The sequence below is a fragment of the Varroa destructor genome, unplaced genomic scaffold (genome assembly GCF_002443255.2).
Source record: "Varroa destructor unplaced genomic scaffold, Vdes_3.0 BEIS01000003.1, whole genome shotgun sequence".
Classification (NCBI taxonomy): Eukaryota; Metazoa; Arthropoda; class Arachnida; order Mesostigmata; family Varroidae; genus Varroa; species Varroa destructor.
Window position 1 is genome coordinate 42,329,917 of NW_019211456.1, and position 15,713 is coordinate 42,345,629.

Here is a 15,713-nt window from a genome sequence, read left to right on the forward strand (position 1 = left end):
AAAGCTTGTGTGGTTTTCCAATATATAGCGCATGTATTGTGGATTGTTGATAACAGGAAACGCTTTCAACCAGTCTCAACGTTTACCAGGTTCGTCGAGCATAGGGCTGAAGATTTCGATACGGGTAGCTGTATGTTGGGAAAACTATTATTGTTCAGCCGAAAAAAACTAGTCACAGTATAAATATCAAACAAATGTGTGCTGAGTAAGATTATTTTCTATTGTGTAATTGTGCGTAAAAATAAAAATTCTTCACGGCCTTGCTTGTTTCTTCACTTCGAAGACGAACTGTTACCTGTCGAGCTTTTCCGTTTTTAGTTGTTATGCAATGTTGGGAATTAATTAAAAACGATTTATGTACTCTTAGTTACGAACCATTGCGTTTTTACCTGTTGTGCTTAGATTTCAAGCAATAACAAATAGTTCAACTTGATTTAGGCAAGATTTTCCTGTTTGAAAAATAAGCTGTGGCGGTCGTAGAGTCCACCTATTGATACATTTAGGCATGTTGAAAGGATTTCTTTTAATACCGGTCAAGTTTTTCCTCTTCCATGCCATTGTCGTGCACATGTAGGTGTATTCTGAGTCTAAAAAAAAAAACGAATGAGGTCTTTCGTACATTGATATTAAGGTTCGCAAAGTAGATTTAGTGTATAAGGCCGTTACGTCACGGTCGCTTCTTTCCGTCTTCGATCTGAAAAAACCGATAACGATTGTCGGCATTCCGACGTATGTAACTAGTACTTGCGACTAGTACAGAAGGATCCCGCGATTAGTTATCTTCACGTTCGGCCCTATCAACCTATATCTTGAATTATCAATCGCATGATAATGGGACCCGCACTTCTGTAGCATCTGGAGCGATGTCCTTGCATGCTCAGGACGTTTCCGAGCTCCTGTAAGTGGTAGGAACCTTTTCATTCGCTCACGTCATCTAGTCTATATGTCACGATTTCATTCAAACACTAGACAATAACAATCGTACATAATGGTACGTTTATACGAGAGGCCACTTCAAAACAAGCATTCCCGATGCTTCCAATGCAAGCCAACGAATACAAACCTTGGACAAACAGTGGACTAAGTTTTTAAGTTTCCTTTCCTATCCTATCGTGGAGTGAAATCAGGCCTAATGGAATATTGACATACTAATGATACGGACAATATCATTGCTGATTTCTCTAGAAATCAAGATGTACCAATCGCTTGACAATGAAAACTTAATGAACATAACTCAATATTCGTGTGCAGCAAAGATGATCATTGTATTGTTTTGTATTTTAACTCGTTTTAGGATCATCAACGTTTAACGTAAGGACCTCGTTGTTTCACCTGCCACGTTTCATTGCACCGAATTTGTTTCACATCTAATAAGCGATGCTTTATTCAAGCTCAAGGCGCTAAACAGGCTAAATGGATAGATGGATGATTGGCTAGTACACGCCGTTTTCTTTCTGATGGTATATTTAAGCACATGCCTGTATATCTTTTACGATTTCGAGCTCATCTTACCCAGTGTGTACTACCGGTATTTATATGGCAATGGATCTTAAAGATGAACAGATTGTTGGTGTTGAGCTTAAAAAGTAAGGGAGTGCCAAAACGGTATGCAGATCCGAGAAGATTCAATGTCGACGAAAACAAGCTTTTAATATAAGGCTCACACGCGATCTTCGTAACACTGGCTTTCGTTTGGAATGAAAATGTACCATATGCCGGTTTTCTAAGTAAATACTCAAACGATATCGGATTTATGACAGTCTTCTTGTGTGAATACGACACTATACCAGAGACAGAAAATGCCTCTCAGGGCGTAATTTATTGGAGGTCATTAGTGCCCAAGGTTCCCCGTTAGCCATAAGAAATTTATTTTAAAATGCTATTGGACGTATGAAAATCTAACCAATGTACAGAGAGATCATATCACAGGTTCAGTCAGATCATATGCCCGATTCACAAGGAATCGGATAAAAATGCTCACGGATAATGTTCCAGAAAACCAAAAACACTAACGAGCTTCACTAGTCCGAAAGCGAGAGAGAGAGAGAGAGAGAGAGAGAGTGAGAGAGAGAGAGAGAGAGAGAGGGTATTGTAAAGCTATAGCAAACATCTTAAAAATCGATACGACGATCAAATCGTAAGCTTGCCGCTAGCAAATCAAGTGCCCATTGCATCTTGAGGCGTTGTCAAGATACATGCTATCGAAGACAGCCTAGGCCAAAGGAGACTGTTTTGTATAGGGTGCTTGAAAAAATGTGAATAGGACGCACCAGTTTAGGGAAAGATCGCTTGAAGCAATAAAGCTATATCCATATTAAAGGACGCAATAAGTACACGTAATTGTGTTGCGCCAGCGATTGAAACCCCACACAGTAGACAAAGAAAAAGCTACATACATTTACCAAGAGCTACAGTGTGGTACGGAATTTCAAGCAGTATATTAATCAAATCTTTTTCTTCGACAGTTCAGCGACCGGTGGTAAAAATTTGAATTTACTAGAAGAATCTGTTCAAGCACAGGACGAAGCACCCACTTAATATATGAATATACGATGATTCCGAACATACGGGTTAGGCGAAAAGGTCTCATAAAATATTCCGTCCATTCACCAGACCTGACGCCAATATGTTTTTTCTTGCAGAAATGCCTTACAGTATACGGTAAAAGAGTGACGATATTGAAAGATTTCAAAGCCACAATTGAGCAAGACCACAAACAGTACTGAAGTTGCTCTTATTAAATCTGCCAATATATAACCCGTTGCCATTAGCAACGATTAAAGCCTCCGCGGCTGGGGACGCCTATACATCTATGTAGATTCCTTTGTATTATAATTACTAGTTATATGTAAATAGAACAGTATTGAAGTTACAGTCATCGTGTATTTTTTTTTTGGAACATCATTTATATTCTTGAATGAACGTAAAAATAGAAAGTAGTTGAATTACGTCATTCAGGAACTAACAATTTTTCTTTTCATTGCCTCTATCAACGAAATTTATAGCGCTTAGATACAGGATCGAGGCTTACCTCGATGTTGCTTTCTAAGCAATATCCTAAGCCCTTGTTTATGTCTAAATCAAGTAAGCGATGGCTATTGATAGTGGTAGTGGAATTTTTACCCATTTTTAATCTTTATTTGTTTGCATAAATAATCGATACATACATACATACACACATACATACATATAAAAGCTGTAAAAGTTATTTTTTTAGAATGCAACGTTGTGTTAATGAACATGTTCCTAAATACTGATGGAAAGCGGTGCCTTTGTTGGACAGTTAGCCTTAAATCGACTTATTTGAGGGCTATAATAACATATGGGACCTGTTTTTTGAATGCAATTGATACGTTAGTTTCTACAAAACGATGCATTCTATCTCCATAAGTGTAGCAACCGTGAGAATTACCCTCTTGTTTAAGATAGCAATGGTTTCTGGCATATGGCTGCGGCCGCTAATACTTCATTAAACCACCTTTGATCTTAGAAAAATCATATGCTATATCACGTTCACCTCCTTTTTCATTAGGATCTTTTTTATTTTAGCCCTCTTGAAAAAATATGCTACTCTATAAGGAAAAACCACGTTAGACTAATTAGGGACATATCTCGTCTGGGCAGATACCAAAGCGTTACAACTGAAAATCGCAGACGATCTACGGTCGGCACCCATAAGAATGTTTTTGACAACATACTTAAATCGAAGAAACTGGCTGTGAACGGGGACGTAAGTCGTTTTCACCTCATTCGTCGCTCTCAGACAAACAACTAAAATGTTTTTTTCGGTTGGTGGTGTACCAAATGGTTTTGGTATACCAATTGGTTACCTAAACGGCTGTGTGCAATTAGCAGGTATCAACTGAAACTTTAAGTAAGGAAATCAACTAACGAAGAACGTATTCACTGCGGAATCATTGAGCCGGACAGTGTCCGCGCGGTATCTTCTTTTTATTCTATTAGAGCATAGATTCTTCAAATGTTAATGTCAGTTGACCCCAGTTCTGCCCCGCTCGGTAGCAAAAGGTTTTCCAATACGGATTGGAAATAATATACAACAGCAGTTAGGAAGTAGACATTTCATCTATCATCGTGTGCATTCTGGCAGTGGATTAACGTGAGCGCTCATATAACGAGCTTTCCTCAGGGAGGGACGCTAAATTGGCATAGGCTCAGGGTCAGTCGTCAGTAAAGTTAAGCGTACTCCCGGTGTAGAATGCCCTTTAGCGCGTTTCTTACTTCTTTATGACCGTGCTTTTATTGCTATACAGGGGGTGTTGGTGACTGTAAATATTACTGCAGAGAAAGAAGGAGTTCAAGATGGCACTGCTATAACTTGATACCAGAGAAAGTAGCTTCCGACGTAAAAAATAAAAACAGTCAATGAGAAACGATAGTATGATGACCTCGTATGAGGAGTAGACGGCACATGAACTTAGTTCTTAAGACTATTTAATAATGCTCATTAACAACATCGATGTCGATGCTATGATGCCCAGTGTTCTCGTGACGATGTTCTGTCGTTCCCTAGCCCTTTCCCGACTAAAGTTATTTCAACTATAAATGTCAGCAGAAGTTCTCAAGAAGTCATCAAGCGACAGATACCTATCGCGATCATAACAATAGGTAGCCATTGTACTATGGACGCGAAGTCTACCCCATGAAGAATAAAAACCTTTGTCGTTCCGCATGAAGTCGGTGAGCGCGAGTGGTCGAAGCAAAACTTTCGTACTGCTCTATCTAGCAAGTTGCGACTTGCCTACAAAGCTGGCCTGTCAAGAACTCGGAGTTGGTTCATAGTTCTTTTTACCTGAAAATAGTGTTAAACTATTTGATAAGGAATATGCGAATCTTTACTACTCTAATGGTATTGTGCATCGTAGGTCTCGGTTTCACGACGCTTCAAGTGGTGTGTTTGGACAAAAACAAGATTATTTTAGGCGGGGCAGTCATTGCTAAGTTCGCGCTGCTTAAAAAAAAGTTTGGCGGAGGCGGAAACCAAGGTGGCGGAGGTCGTGGTGGAGGCTGGAATGGAGGGGGCGGTGGTGGAGGCTGGAAAGCAGGAGGCGGCGGCGGCGGTGGTGGAGGCTGGAGTGGAGGAGGCGGTGGTGGAGGCTGGAATGGAGGAGGCGGTGGTGGAGGCTGGAGTGGAGGAGGCGGTGGTGGAGGCTGGAAAGCAGGAGGCGGCGGCGGTGGTGGAGGCTGGAGAGGAGGAGGCGGCGGTGGGAAGTGGTAAAAATTATTGTTCGTTGTTAATAGCAAGGAAAAGAGAGAAGAAAAGAGATAGAAAGTGAGGGAAAAAAGGCTGTTTAACGGACGAGAAAAACAGAAACTATATATAGATTGTGTGTCAGCTTGTTGAGCTGTTCCGGCCGCGGCCAACTGTGTACTGTATTCGGGCAAATGATTCATTATAGAGGATGTTTAACGTTAAAGGCTAGTAGGTATGCTAGGTAGCGAGTGGCATTATTGTAGCCTAATCTAGGTTAATCCGGTATAGTGAAGGTATAGTTGAAACTGCGTTGTTTCGAAGGCGTACTTTCATATTGATTGTCAAACTAGCAACAGATCGGCACAGGCCATGCAAAGAAGGAGCCGTGAGTAAATTATTCAAAAAAGCAAATATTGCGTTCATACACCCATGTTCATAGTTGGCACAATTTGATGTAAACATTGTTGACATATCGAAATAAATGCGGTTTTCGCGATGCCTGCGTATGTTTTTGTTAGTGATTGTCTATTATATAGTTTGGTTGAACAAGGCAATGAATGCGATGGCCACTGGCCAGAACGGCGCTCGGTGCGTAGATGGCTCATCCTATCAACATCTGTAGGATCATTGGCCGCTCTCCGCGTCAAAGCTACATAAACCTAAACTAGCCAAGTTTATTTTATTGAAGTAAATGATTAGACCTTTTCGCCGTAGATGTGCACATAGTTTAACATATAATCTGCGCTACAAAAGTCGAAATTTCAGCACTTCGGGTCTTTCATCATTTATGAATAGTATACATCGGTTGTGATTCAGCTGGTACTGCTTGTGCCTTTCCCCGTTACTTTTCTACCTGGATAGGGCAATATTCTGTATAGCTAGCGCACTTCATTTAAAGGGATTCTTTACATATTATAAAAGAAAAAGAAAATTGGATAAAGTTATGTTCTCGCTATTACGTATCCGAAGCCAGTATGTTCTTCATTTTATTTCTCAGCGACTTTCACACGCTAATACAGTGAAGCCATAAGTGCGTACTGTGAATTAGAATGGATGATTGAACTGCATACAGCTAGTAAACTTCACTTTCTTGCTGCATTTGCGTAGAACGATAGACAGAAAAAAAAAACAGCCAAACGTTTTTACTAACACTGCAATATTGCATACACTATACCTAAAAGAAAAAAACCACTTAGGATTTTCTCCGGATTAGGTTTTTTGCGGGATCGCTTATTAGTTTTCAATCGACCTATTTTTCGGTATCATAAAATTGTTTCTATGTTTTCCATGGCTGGGAACGCGTTATATATAATAATAATAATAAGCGTTATATATATAATAATTATAGTTAAACTAAAGAAAAAAGATGCTGATTTTACTCACAAGTTGTTAACTTTACGTAACAACTGTCCCTCTATCCTACTATCTAGGGCTTAGCAGACCTACCTATAACAAACGCCGTGAACGGAACCACTGCTTCGTTGTTCCTTTTTCCTCCAAGTTAATTTTGCAGATATACTAATTTAGACCTTGAGATCAAGTTTATTCCATCCCCGCAACATTGCATACGAAATCAGGAGTCGAAGCTAAAGGTAATAGTTGTCATCCCAGCCAATAGGTGTCCTACCCGCTACCAAAATCGCTTTTATATCCACCAAACAACCATTTCCGAAGCCGATTATGTAGCGTCGTTTTCATAGACTAGATAGCTCCTTAGATTAGAACAAATTGCCAGGTCAGAATATTATTTCGTTTGCCTCTTCTAGGCTACGAGAGGCGAAGCGGCAGAACCGGTATAATAGATGCATAGCATGAGCACGATGAGATACGCACGAATGCACGAGCATGTAATAACACGTAGATGGCCATTATCGATGCTGACGTTGTTAGTTTTGCTGCTATTTTTATCAGCGTCGGGTGATCAGAGTTTACAGTTGCTTAAGGTGGGTGCCGTCTTTAGCTACCCGTCTGGTAACCCATCAATATGCAATACAGGTATAGTAGTTTGGAGAATCGAAATTCAGTCGCGCTAAGAAATGACGACGCAGTTGTAAAAATATGTTTGTGATTTGCTAGTGCATACTGTTTCTAGTTCTATTGTGCAGAGTCTATAAACTGGGATTATGGGGCCACTGATATTCCAGTGCAGGCAGCAGACTAACTGAACGAGAAAACCCAGAAAGATCTAGTAACCATAACGGCCCTCCATAGTTAACCTAAGTTTTAATGTTACGAATCTCTATCACAAACCCTGTTAATGTTTGGACATAAACAACAATGGGACAAAGGTAAGACTCGATTACACGACGATTAAGAGTTTCTCGTTCAATATCCGAATCACTGGTAACGTAAACAGTAGATCTAGTTTGGTATGGCAATGTTAGAGAAGGCTGCGTCATAAGGCTATGTAACTGCGCATCTACCGAGAACCTTAAAGTAAGAACCAAAATGCCTTTGAGCATAGGTGCACAAAACACTAGCGTGCAAGCAACATTTATTTTGTTATTATAAAATAAAAACAGTACCATAAAGATTCCAATTCAGTCCGAAACCAGTTTTCAATAATATTTGATGTTCGCCATTTGAGTACAGAAAGCTGGGTTTTATGCTAGAATAACCCTTCAGAACACTGCTAGTTTTTAAGCGGCATAGTACAAAACCTAGTGCAACTGAAACTAGTTCCTTCATAAGCGACTGAGGCCAAATGGTAACTTGGTCTTTCTTTTGTATCGTTCAAACTTGATCGCTTGATAGTTACTATATAATGCTGAATCTCTTATTCGATGCCGCAACCCTCGATGTATTTGTTGATATCCTTGTTTAGATAGCACTGGTGGTACCAAACTTTCCAGAATCGAAAGCCCGTTTGCTTGTAAGCGATTGACGCACAAAGGGCATCATCCCCTATGCTGTCATCGAGATACGAATCGCACAGCTTGTGACAAAGCCCGGCCCGGCCTTCCGGGGGTGGCTTGTTACGGCAGTAGAAACGTGACGGAATTTGAAATAGCCCGACTGAACGTTGTGAATTTATACGCAGAACCTCAAAAGATGTGTTGAAGTGGCTCACCTGCACGAAAAATGGACAGCGAAATAGTAAACATTACAACTAAACCGTAATTGACAAATCTTAATTACGGAATTTATCAAATCATGCTTATAAACGATCTATGAGCTAGTGTTGTATGTCTGTCATAAACGCTTGCGCCGAGCGCTTTCATACTCGTTGTTTGTCCTTGCTTCTTCCTTGATCTTCGTACGTATTCACGTAATTGTCATACTGCATAGCCTTACAGATGTCGACATCGTGGCATGCCCTATTACCCTTCAGGTGCTTATACCATAAGGTTATATTGTACTATAGTACAACAATCGACTTGGTCCGGCATAAGGGCTAACCAAAATAGACCTAAAGTTATCGTACCTTGTCAGCGATACACACAAACTGCTTGATATTCCAAGCCCCTTTGATTGTTGTGTGATCTCGAATCGCCCGAGCCACTTCACAGCGGTCCACCAAGCGCACGTCAGCTAACGGCGCTAAGACGAGCAAGCTTACCACAGTTATCCACAAGAAATTCGATGTTACTAAGTCGTGGTTCAGACATCCCAAGCTGGAGCGGTTGTTATCGCGCGAAGACATTGCCGTAGCACTTGAATGATATTTAGGACAGGTTGGTTTTTTGTCCTTTCGTCAAATCTCTTCTTAACGCATCGTCTTCACGAAGACACAATGCGTTTAGGGCTTGACAAAAAACAACTTGCTGATGAGAGCAGGATGAATCAAAAGATGAACGCCTTTTTGTTCGAGCCTGCCACGGGTGCTTCGAGTTAAGTTATTATGATTACGGGTCACTTACATACATCCGTTCGTAGATTTGCCGCTTGACAATTTTAACGAAACGAAGAGCAGTGCTCTGTGTTGGCGCGCCTATTTAGAAATCCTTTTAAGTGACTCGTCAAACGCAAATTCCGAGGTGAAGCTAGTTAAATTAGCAATACGGTTTCATGCTCGCTTAAATTAGAAACTTCCGCCCAAACCAGCCCTTCGTTATGTCGTTTGGCATAAGGCTGACAGCGATTGGCAACGAAGATGCTTACATGGATAGATGGGATCTACCGTATTCACCTCTAGTAAATATACATCGTACCTATGCACATCCTGAATCATTGTAACTTAAATTAGTAATCAATAGCTCCTCTATAGATACATCGTAGACAAGATAAATGCAGAGTAAGTAAATAGTTCTGAAAAGCAGCAATAAACGGTTTCAGCCATTTTGGAATGAACGCATTTTATGACGAATGTCAGCTCTATCTGTCCACTGACCTGACGGTGCATTTGTAGTAAATTTCGCGCTAGCGTTAAATTCGAGCCATAGTTATAATGAACACTCGCATCATTATAATAGTCGTGCAGGGTCTATCGCAGATGCTTTTTCGATACTGGCTGCATGGTGGGGTGCGTCGAACAATGGATTTGCAATGAAAAAAACCACCGCATGAAGACATGAGAATAGCTCGCCCATTAGAAAGATGTTCTTTCTTCTACAACGCAATAATTGGACTGTACTTATTACGGCACAGGAGTTGTTTTTCAGTTACAAGTTATGCGGAAGCGGAATCGTATCGCTGATGTGTAACCGATTCGTCGGCCCAACTTCGACGTTACGGCTTTTGGCCGAAATCGAGTTTCCTTCATATAACAAAGCCTGCCGCTTTGCTTTGAGCCGTCATTTTACGTTTGTTTCGAAATCGACATTGCCAGGCAATGCACGATCTGTACTCTATAACGAGAGGACGTAGCTGACTATTATCTATAATCGAACAGAAAAAAAAGAACACCGTCGAGTGATTGATATCGACTTGACATTATCACTATTTCTAGATTAGCGTGCTCGTTACGACGATCCTATTGCTACGAGAGGAAAAATAGCAGCATATCAACATGTTTAGAAATGATCCGTCCGAGCAGTGCCGGTTGCTTTCTTTCTGCTAGCGCAGTCTGCTTTTATGAATTATCCAGTCTTTGCTGTACCGCATAGGCAGTCGTCGCTGTGACTCCAACCGAAATAACCAAAACAAAGCCCAACTGATAGGAAACCTACATCTCCACTCGTACGGGTGCTGCACAACCGTGTGCAGTCCAGCGTGTATGGATGACGTCATTTGATGCATGCCCCTTTGAGTGTCTCACAAGCTGTTTCTAGAGATGTCGGTCGGAGTTCTGTATAAACGACGTAGTTAAATAAATATATTGTTCTTTCGACGATTTTTATTTAAAGTAACTGATTTTACTGACTGCTGATCAGCTGGGGCTTCGTTTATCTATAGGGGCTTTCTGTCACATTGTGATCTTTAATTGGTTTAGATTATATGACAATGGCATCGATGGCGGAACGTGTGTGTAGAACGATCAACTCGGTACCTCGGGACTGAGTTGACCAAAGATTTGACAAAATTATTCTGCATATCGCTGCACTCCTTACTCGGTATACATAGGCCGCTCGTCAACAACGTGCCGCAAGTCTTATCTCCTATTGTATCGGGCACCGACACTGAGCCTAGACAAAAAAAGGAAGCCAGAAGAACTTACGTCAAAAAAAAATTAGCGAACTGGTGTCGAAGGTTAGTTATGGTACTTTACGCTGCCAGTCTTGCTGGAATATTGGCCGACCACGGGGCAATCGATCAAAACAGTTAATATTACGACATTGTACAGATTATTATCTTTGAGTTCAGTAACCATCCTTGGGTCGCGGGGGGTCGTCTACACGCACAAAATTATGATGCTCCATATTGCGCTTTAAAGCTAACACTCAATATATATGTATAATATACACATATGTACGAGTTCTCAAAAACGTAACCCGTTCCATCTAGATTATTATATAATTTATGACGGCCGAATTTCATAAAACACGACGTGATCCTGCCTGTTAAAACTGGCACATATACGATATATGAAAACCCGCCATTCAGAGTATTTAGATATGTCTCGTTAGCTTTGTGATAAAATTCATCTTCAATAGATATATGTATCTACGTTTCAGTGAATCGCTATCGTTTCATATCAATGTAACGAACACTGAACCAAATTGCCAGCTGCGCACCTTTAATATCTAAATAAATACTAAACCATATAATAAAAGGTCAATGTTTTATTTTCTATTTCACGACGTCATAATGTACGCATACGAGTTCGCTTAAGTCGATCGTTGAATAAATGCTAACTGTATGAAACCGTGTATCCATTTGTCATGCTATGGCCAAAGGGATTGCTTTCCGATTAGTATTTTTCTCAGTCATAATAGCGGAGCTATCCGTAAGATCTCAATAACCCAAATCGTTCCTCAGAACTGTTAACGGACGGAACAACTTCAACGCTCTATAGCTTATGTCTTTGTATCAAATGCTGTATGTGTTGGACTGCCGGCGCTCGACCTGTGTAGTAACTAACAGCGCCATACGTGAATTATCTACATGTAAATATTTCTCGAGCCGTGGTCGACATGGTCCACATATACAGGTATATGTATACATACAAACCCTTATTTGTAAAAGCTTTGTCATTAGGAATATGCTACATGGCTATCATAGTTTGGTCCCTAATCGGCACATAAAGGAAACGCTCTCTTCTTTTTAGCGTACCCTACAAAAACAGCGTCCCGACATGTTTATATTTTTGTGTGTGGATGTTTTACAGCGCTGAATCTGGGTTAGCTTCATACGGATACTTGTAGTTGCCTTAAGTGCACTTAAAGGCTGACTTCGTTGACATTTATGAGGCGTGGCAAAGCATCCGAATGTATCTGCAAACATTGCTTTTTGTATCATATATTTTTCGATAGCGAGCAAATTTATCCGGGAGGCTAAAAAATACCGTCACCTCTGTAATTTTCTATAGAACACTTTCCATGAAATCGTTGAACGTTGTCCGCCATGTATTAGGCTCAGACGCGTACATAGGAGTGTTTCATTGATGATGGATTTTACGTGAAAAATTAATTTTTTGCATTAATTATTATCGTCGAAGTATTATCGTCGTCTATAGAAACTGTTTGAACTAGGCTATCCATTTAGACCAGAAGCTATCGCAGAGAGCGTTCCAATTGTTAGGCGACCCTTTGCTTTCGTTTGGATTTTTTCAGGAATCGATTCCACAGTCTTTAATGTAGCTACTAATATTAGGATTTAAAAAGCAGTTATTATACCAGTTTTTCCAGAAACGAAATCCGTAAATAGCCATTGCAATACCGGCACATTCTACGTCGTCGCGAATGTCGTCATCTTTGAACGCGTCACATAAGCGATGGCACACACCAACACGACCTCGCTGAGGCTTTTCCAGGCAGTAGAACTTCGATGGAAATTGGAAGATACCATACGACTGTTGCTGATTTTGCCGACTGATCACTTTGCTTGTATTGTAGCCAGACACATAGGCGACTATACACACAAACTGTTTGACGTGCCACGCATCTTTGTACGGCGTATGTCTGGCAACTTTCTGAGCAAGTTCACACCGTTCAACGACTCGAGTCGAACCTGTTTCGAAGGTTAGGACCGTCATAACGACAATGACTACGGTGTCCTTAAACATAGTGCCTGTGTGCTTTCAAGTGCCTGCTTGATGCCGTTTGTGCGTCTAACAAAATGCCAGCACCAAAAACAATAATAATAATAAGAACAATTCAGCGTAGCAAATCATTAGGCATATTCGTTTGGTGTCGTTACACGTACAGTATGTGCAATTTCCGAATACGCTCAATGGGGTAGTCAAGCGCTAGTAACCACTGGCTGTTTGATCCCAGCAGAGAACTTAGTATCTCCAGATTAAGGAAAAGCTAGTTGGTTACTGCTGAAGTATTGTCCAGTACATGAAAAAAGCAATACTTTGTTAGAAGGCGAACGTAGGACGCTTATTTGTGTCTAGCGGCTCTGTGAGTATCTAATGCCACCTACACTCAATGATACTGGATCATGTCTTTCAATCGAGCGAGTTAGCGTATTACATGGTTTGCTATGTTCTCGATTGCGCGAAGAGAGCAGACAACTGATATGATTAACGTCAATTGAAGGATGACTCTTATAGCTACACAGGACCTATCAGAAGCTCGATTCGGAACGAAAGTGTCAGAAAAAAAAAAGTTAACGGCTTCTATGCCTAATTATTCCAGAGGTAGTAGCCTCGTTACCGTGCTGTTGGTTCCTATAAGGTGGTGCATTAATAATTAGAGCACTAGTTTATTTACTGTTGCTCGCAAAGGTGTCTTTGTGGAGTCAGTTGCGGTGCTAGGTGGGTCCGAGGCTACGTTCTTGTTCAGCCTATTAAACCTACAGGGGATTACACAGTTAGGATAGCTTAGGTAAAAAATGAGCAGGCAACAAATATTACACGATATGAAACCCTTAAAAGTTAGGTCTAGATTTTCATCCAGTCACGCCGGGAGCTTGCTGGCGTGTATATATTGCCAATCTCTCGTTGTTGACTAGCAAAGCTCACATTACTCTTTAACGAGTTTTCAATTGTTTTGTCTGTTCCGCTTGTCCCAAGGCTTAAAGTTTCGTTACTGTTAGATTCGTTGCTAACTAGGTTTGTCGAGTCTGCAAAACACGAAAGCCTGAACAATTACGCTTACTAAATATAGTTCGACGGTCGGTTCTCTAACAATTATTGTCAAAAAGACAACCTATTGAGTGTTTTTTTTCGAAGAACACGAAAAACTGACGTTTTGAATGCAGAGATAGAGCTAATGTTCGATATTCTACAGCGATTTACTAGCGCCTTGTTCTTTCCGTATTTCATATTTGTGTCATTTTTCTTTCAGCAAGTTAGCTATGTTTATGTACGTTTTGCGATAATTGCGTGCTGCAGTAGCTCGATATGTAGAATAGGTATGTGAAATCTGCTATTTTGAAGGCAAGAGCCTATTCAGGCGTCATGGGACTGACAAAAGTGCCCTACATATGCATTAATGGCAAGGCTTGCCTATATACGTCTGACTGTAATTCGGTCCTGTTAGAAATTTTCACAGGTGACTTGAATCAGTTATAACTGTGAAGTACATTGCCTGTTTTTATCGATCAACAGAATCTCAGTTTTGACCTCAAATATTCAGATTTAATGATGAAGCGGATGGTCAGAATTTATTTATTTTTTCGTAATAACATGATTACAGGAGACGCTTCACAGATCAATCTAGATTAACTAACACCATGTACCTAATGAATAATCTGACATAACATAAAACGTAGTGCGCATTCGTTGTTGTGCTCTTGTTTGGCCTGCCATGCGAGCACTTCCTTCAAGGATTTTCGGGGTCAACTCCACAGCCCTTCAGAAATGTGTTTATATTAGGATTTAGAAAGCAATGATTGTACCAGCTCTTCCAAAAACGGAATCCGTAGATAGCCATTGCAATGCCGGCACATTCAACGTCATCACGAATGTCGTCGTCTTTGAATGAATCGCACACCCGATGACACACACCAACACGACCTCGCTGGGGTTTTTCTAGGCAATAGAACCTCGAAGGAAATTGAAATATTCCATACGACTGTTGATTGTTTTGTCGTTTGACAACTTTGCTCGTGTTATAGCGCGATACCTGGTAAGCGATACATACGAAGTGCTTAACATTCCAAGGATCTTTGTACGGTGTATGTCGAATAACTTTATGGGCCAGTTCACATCGTTCGACAATACGAGTCCAAACGATATCAAACGACAGGGCGAACGCACAAACGAGTAGAGCTTTTGCACGAATCATGTTCCCGCTGCTGTTTGAGACGCGCTCACGGTACCAACGGCATTCGTTTGACTTCAGTGACAGTGAGTAGCTAGGACTCGTGTCCTTTTTAAAGCTCAGTTGATTATCAACTCACGCTTCTTAAAATAGCTCTTCCGAAGTCAATTTCAAGATCTTCTTTTGCCGCCAAAGTCAGGCGATCCTAATCGACACATCGAAATGGCATCCCGCATACGGTGGCTGACTTCAACTATTCTAGATACCTTTCTCATGTAGCAGTGCGCCGCCGCGCACTGCGTAAACTGGTGTTCTTGCGAGAACCCAGCGTCGGTGGAAACGTCGACTGCGAACTGACAGCGAACATGGTTGACCTTGCGTTATTTAGCGACTCCTCGAAACATTGAAAATAACAGATTAAGGCGGTGATTAGTCTCAATTGAAGAATCCGACAGGCGGCGCTCTGTGAGCGTGACAACGAAGACGCAGATGGACTGATGATGATAACCAGAGCGGCACTATTCTTAGAATATTCAAATACGTGTCCACTTTCACGTATACCGATCCTTTTAACAGACTTTGTAGACCTTGTACCGAAGCCTTGCAAACCACCATTGAAACAGAGCGATTTAAACGATCGGTAGAAATACACTAGTTATCGTTAAAAAGATGTATTTTTGTCCATAAATCTGATCATTGCGTGCGTCTATGAAACGAGAAAACAATTATCTTCTTGGCAGACTAATCGCCAA

The 15,713-nt window shown here is 40.9% G+C and overlaps 2 protein-coding genes across 3 annotated transcripts; both read right to left on the minus strand.

Moving 5' to 3' along the window:
* Window positions 1–7,663: 7,663 nt before the first annotated feature.
* On the minus strand, window positions 7,664–10,114 carry LOC111248098 (lysozyme C-like). Of its 2 annotated transcripts, none has more exons than XM_086985550.1 (2): window positions 9,543–10,114; window positions 7,664–8,282 (listed from the first exon to the last, which is right to left on the minus strand). In XM_086985550.1, exons 1-2 carry the CDS (start codon window positions 9,552–9,554, stop codon window positions 7,989–7,991), a joined length of 306 nt encoding a protein of 101 aa, XP_086841676.1. In that variant the 5' UTR covers window positions 9,555–10,114; the 3' UTR covers window positions 7,664–7,988. The 2 variants fall into 2 exon arrangements, with proteins under 2 accessions (XP_086841676.1, XP_022655605.1); XM_022799870.2 differs by lacking the exon at window positions 9,543–10,114 and adding an exon at window positions 8,637–9,444.
* A 1,241-nt stretch (window positions 10,115–11,355) lies between these two features.
* On the minus strand, window positions 11,356–14,522 carry LOC147756973 (lysozyme C-like). Its single transcript, XM_086985551.1, has one exon. It carries the CDS (start codon window positions 12,813–12,815, stop codon window positions 12,360–12,362), a length of 456 nt encoding a protein of 151 aa, XP_086841677.1. The 5' UTR covers window positions 12,816–14,522; the 3' UTR covers window positions 11,356–12,359.
* Window positions 14,523–15,713: the final 1,191 nt, after the last annotated feature.

What these genes read in the sequence shown, in the direction of transcription:
- LOC111248098 (XM_022799870.2), bottom strand. Translation starts at nt 8,855, where the DNA reads ATGTCTTCGCGCGATAACAACCGCTCCAGCTTGGGATGTCTGAACCAC. An exon ending in TTGTGTGTATCGCTGACAAG is followed by an intron (nt 8,283 to 8,636) that starts GTACGATAACTT and finishes TTTTTCGTGCAG; the next exon opens with GTGAGCCACTTCAACACATC.
- LOC147756973 (XM_086985551.1), bottom strand. Translation starts at nt 12,815, where the DNA reads ATGTTTAAGGACACCGTAGTCATTGTCGTTATGACGGTCCTAACCTTC.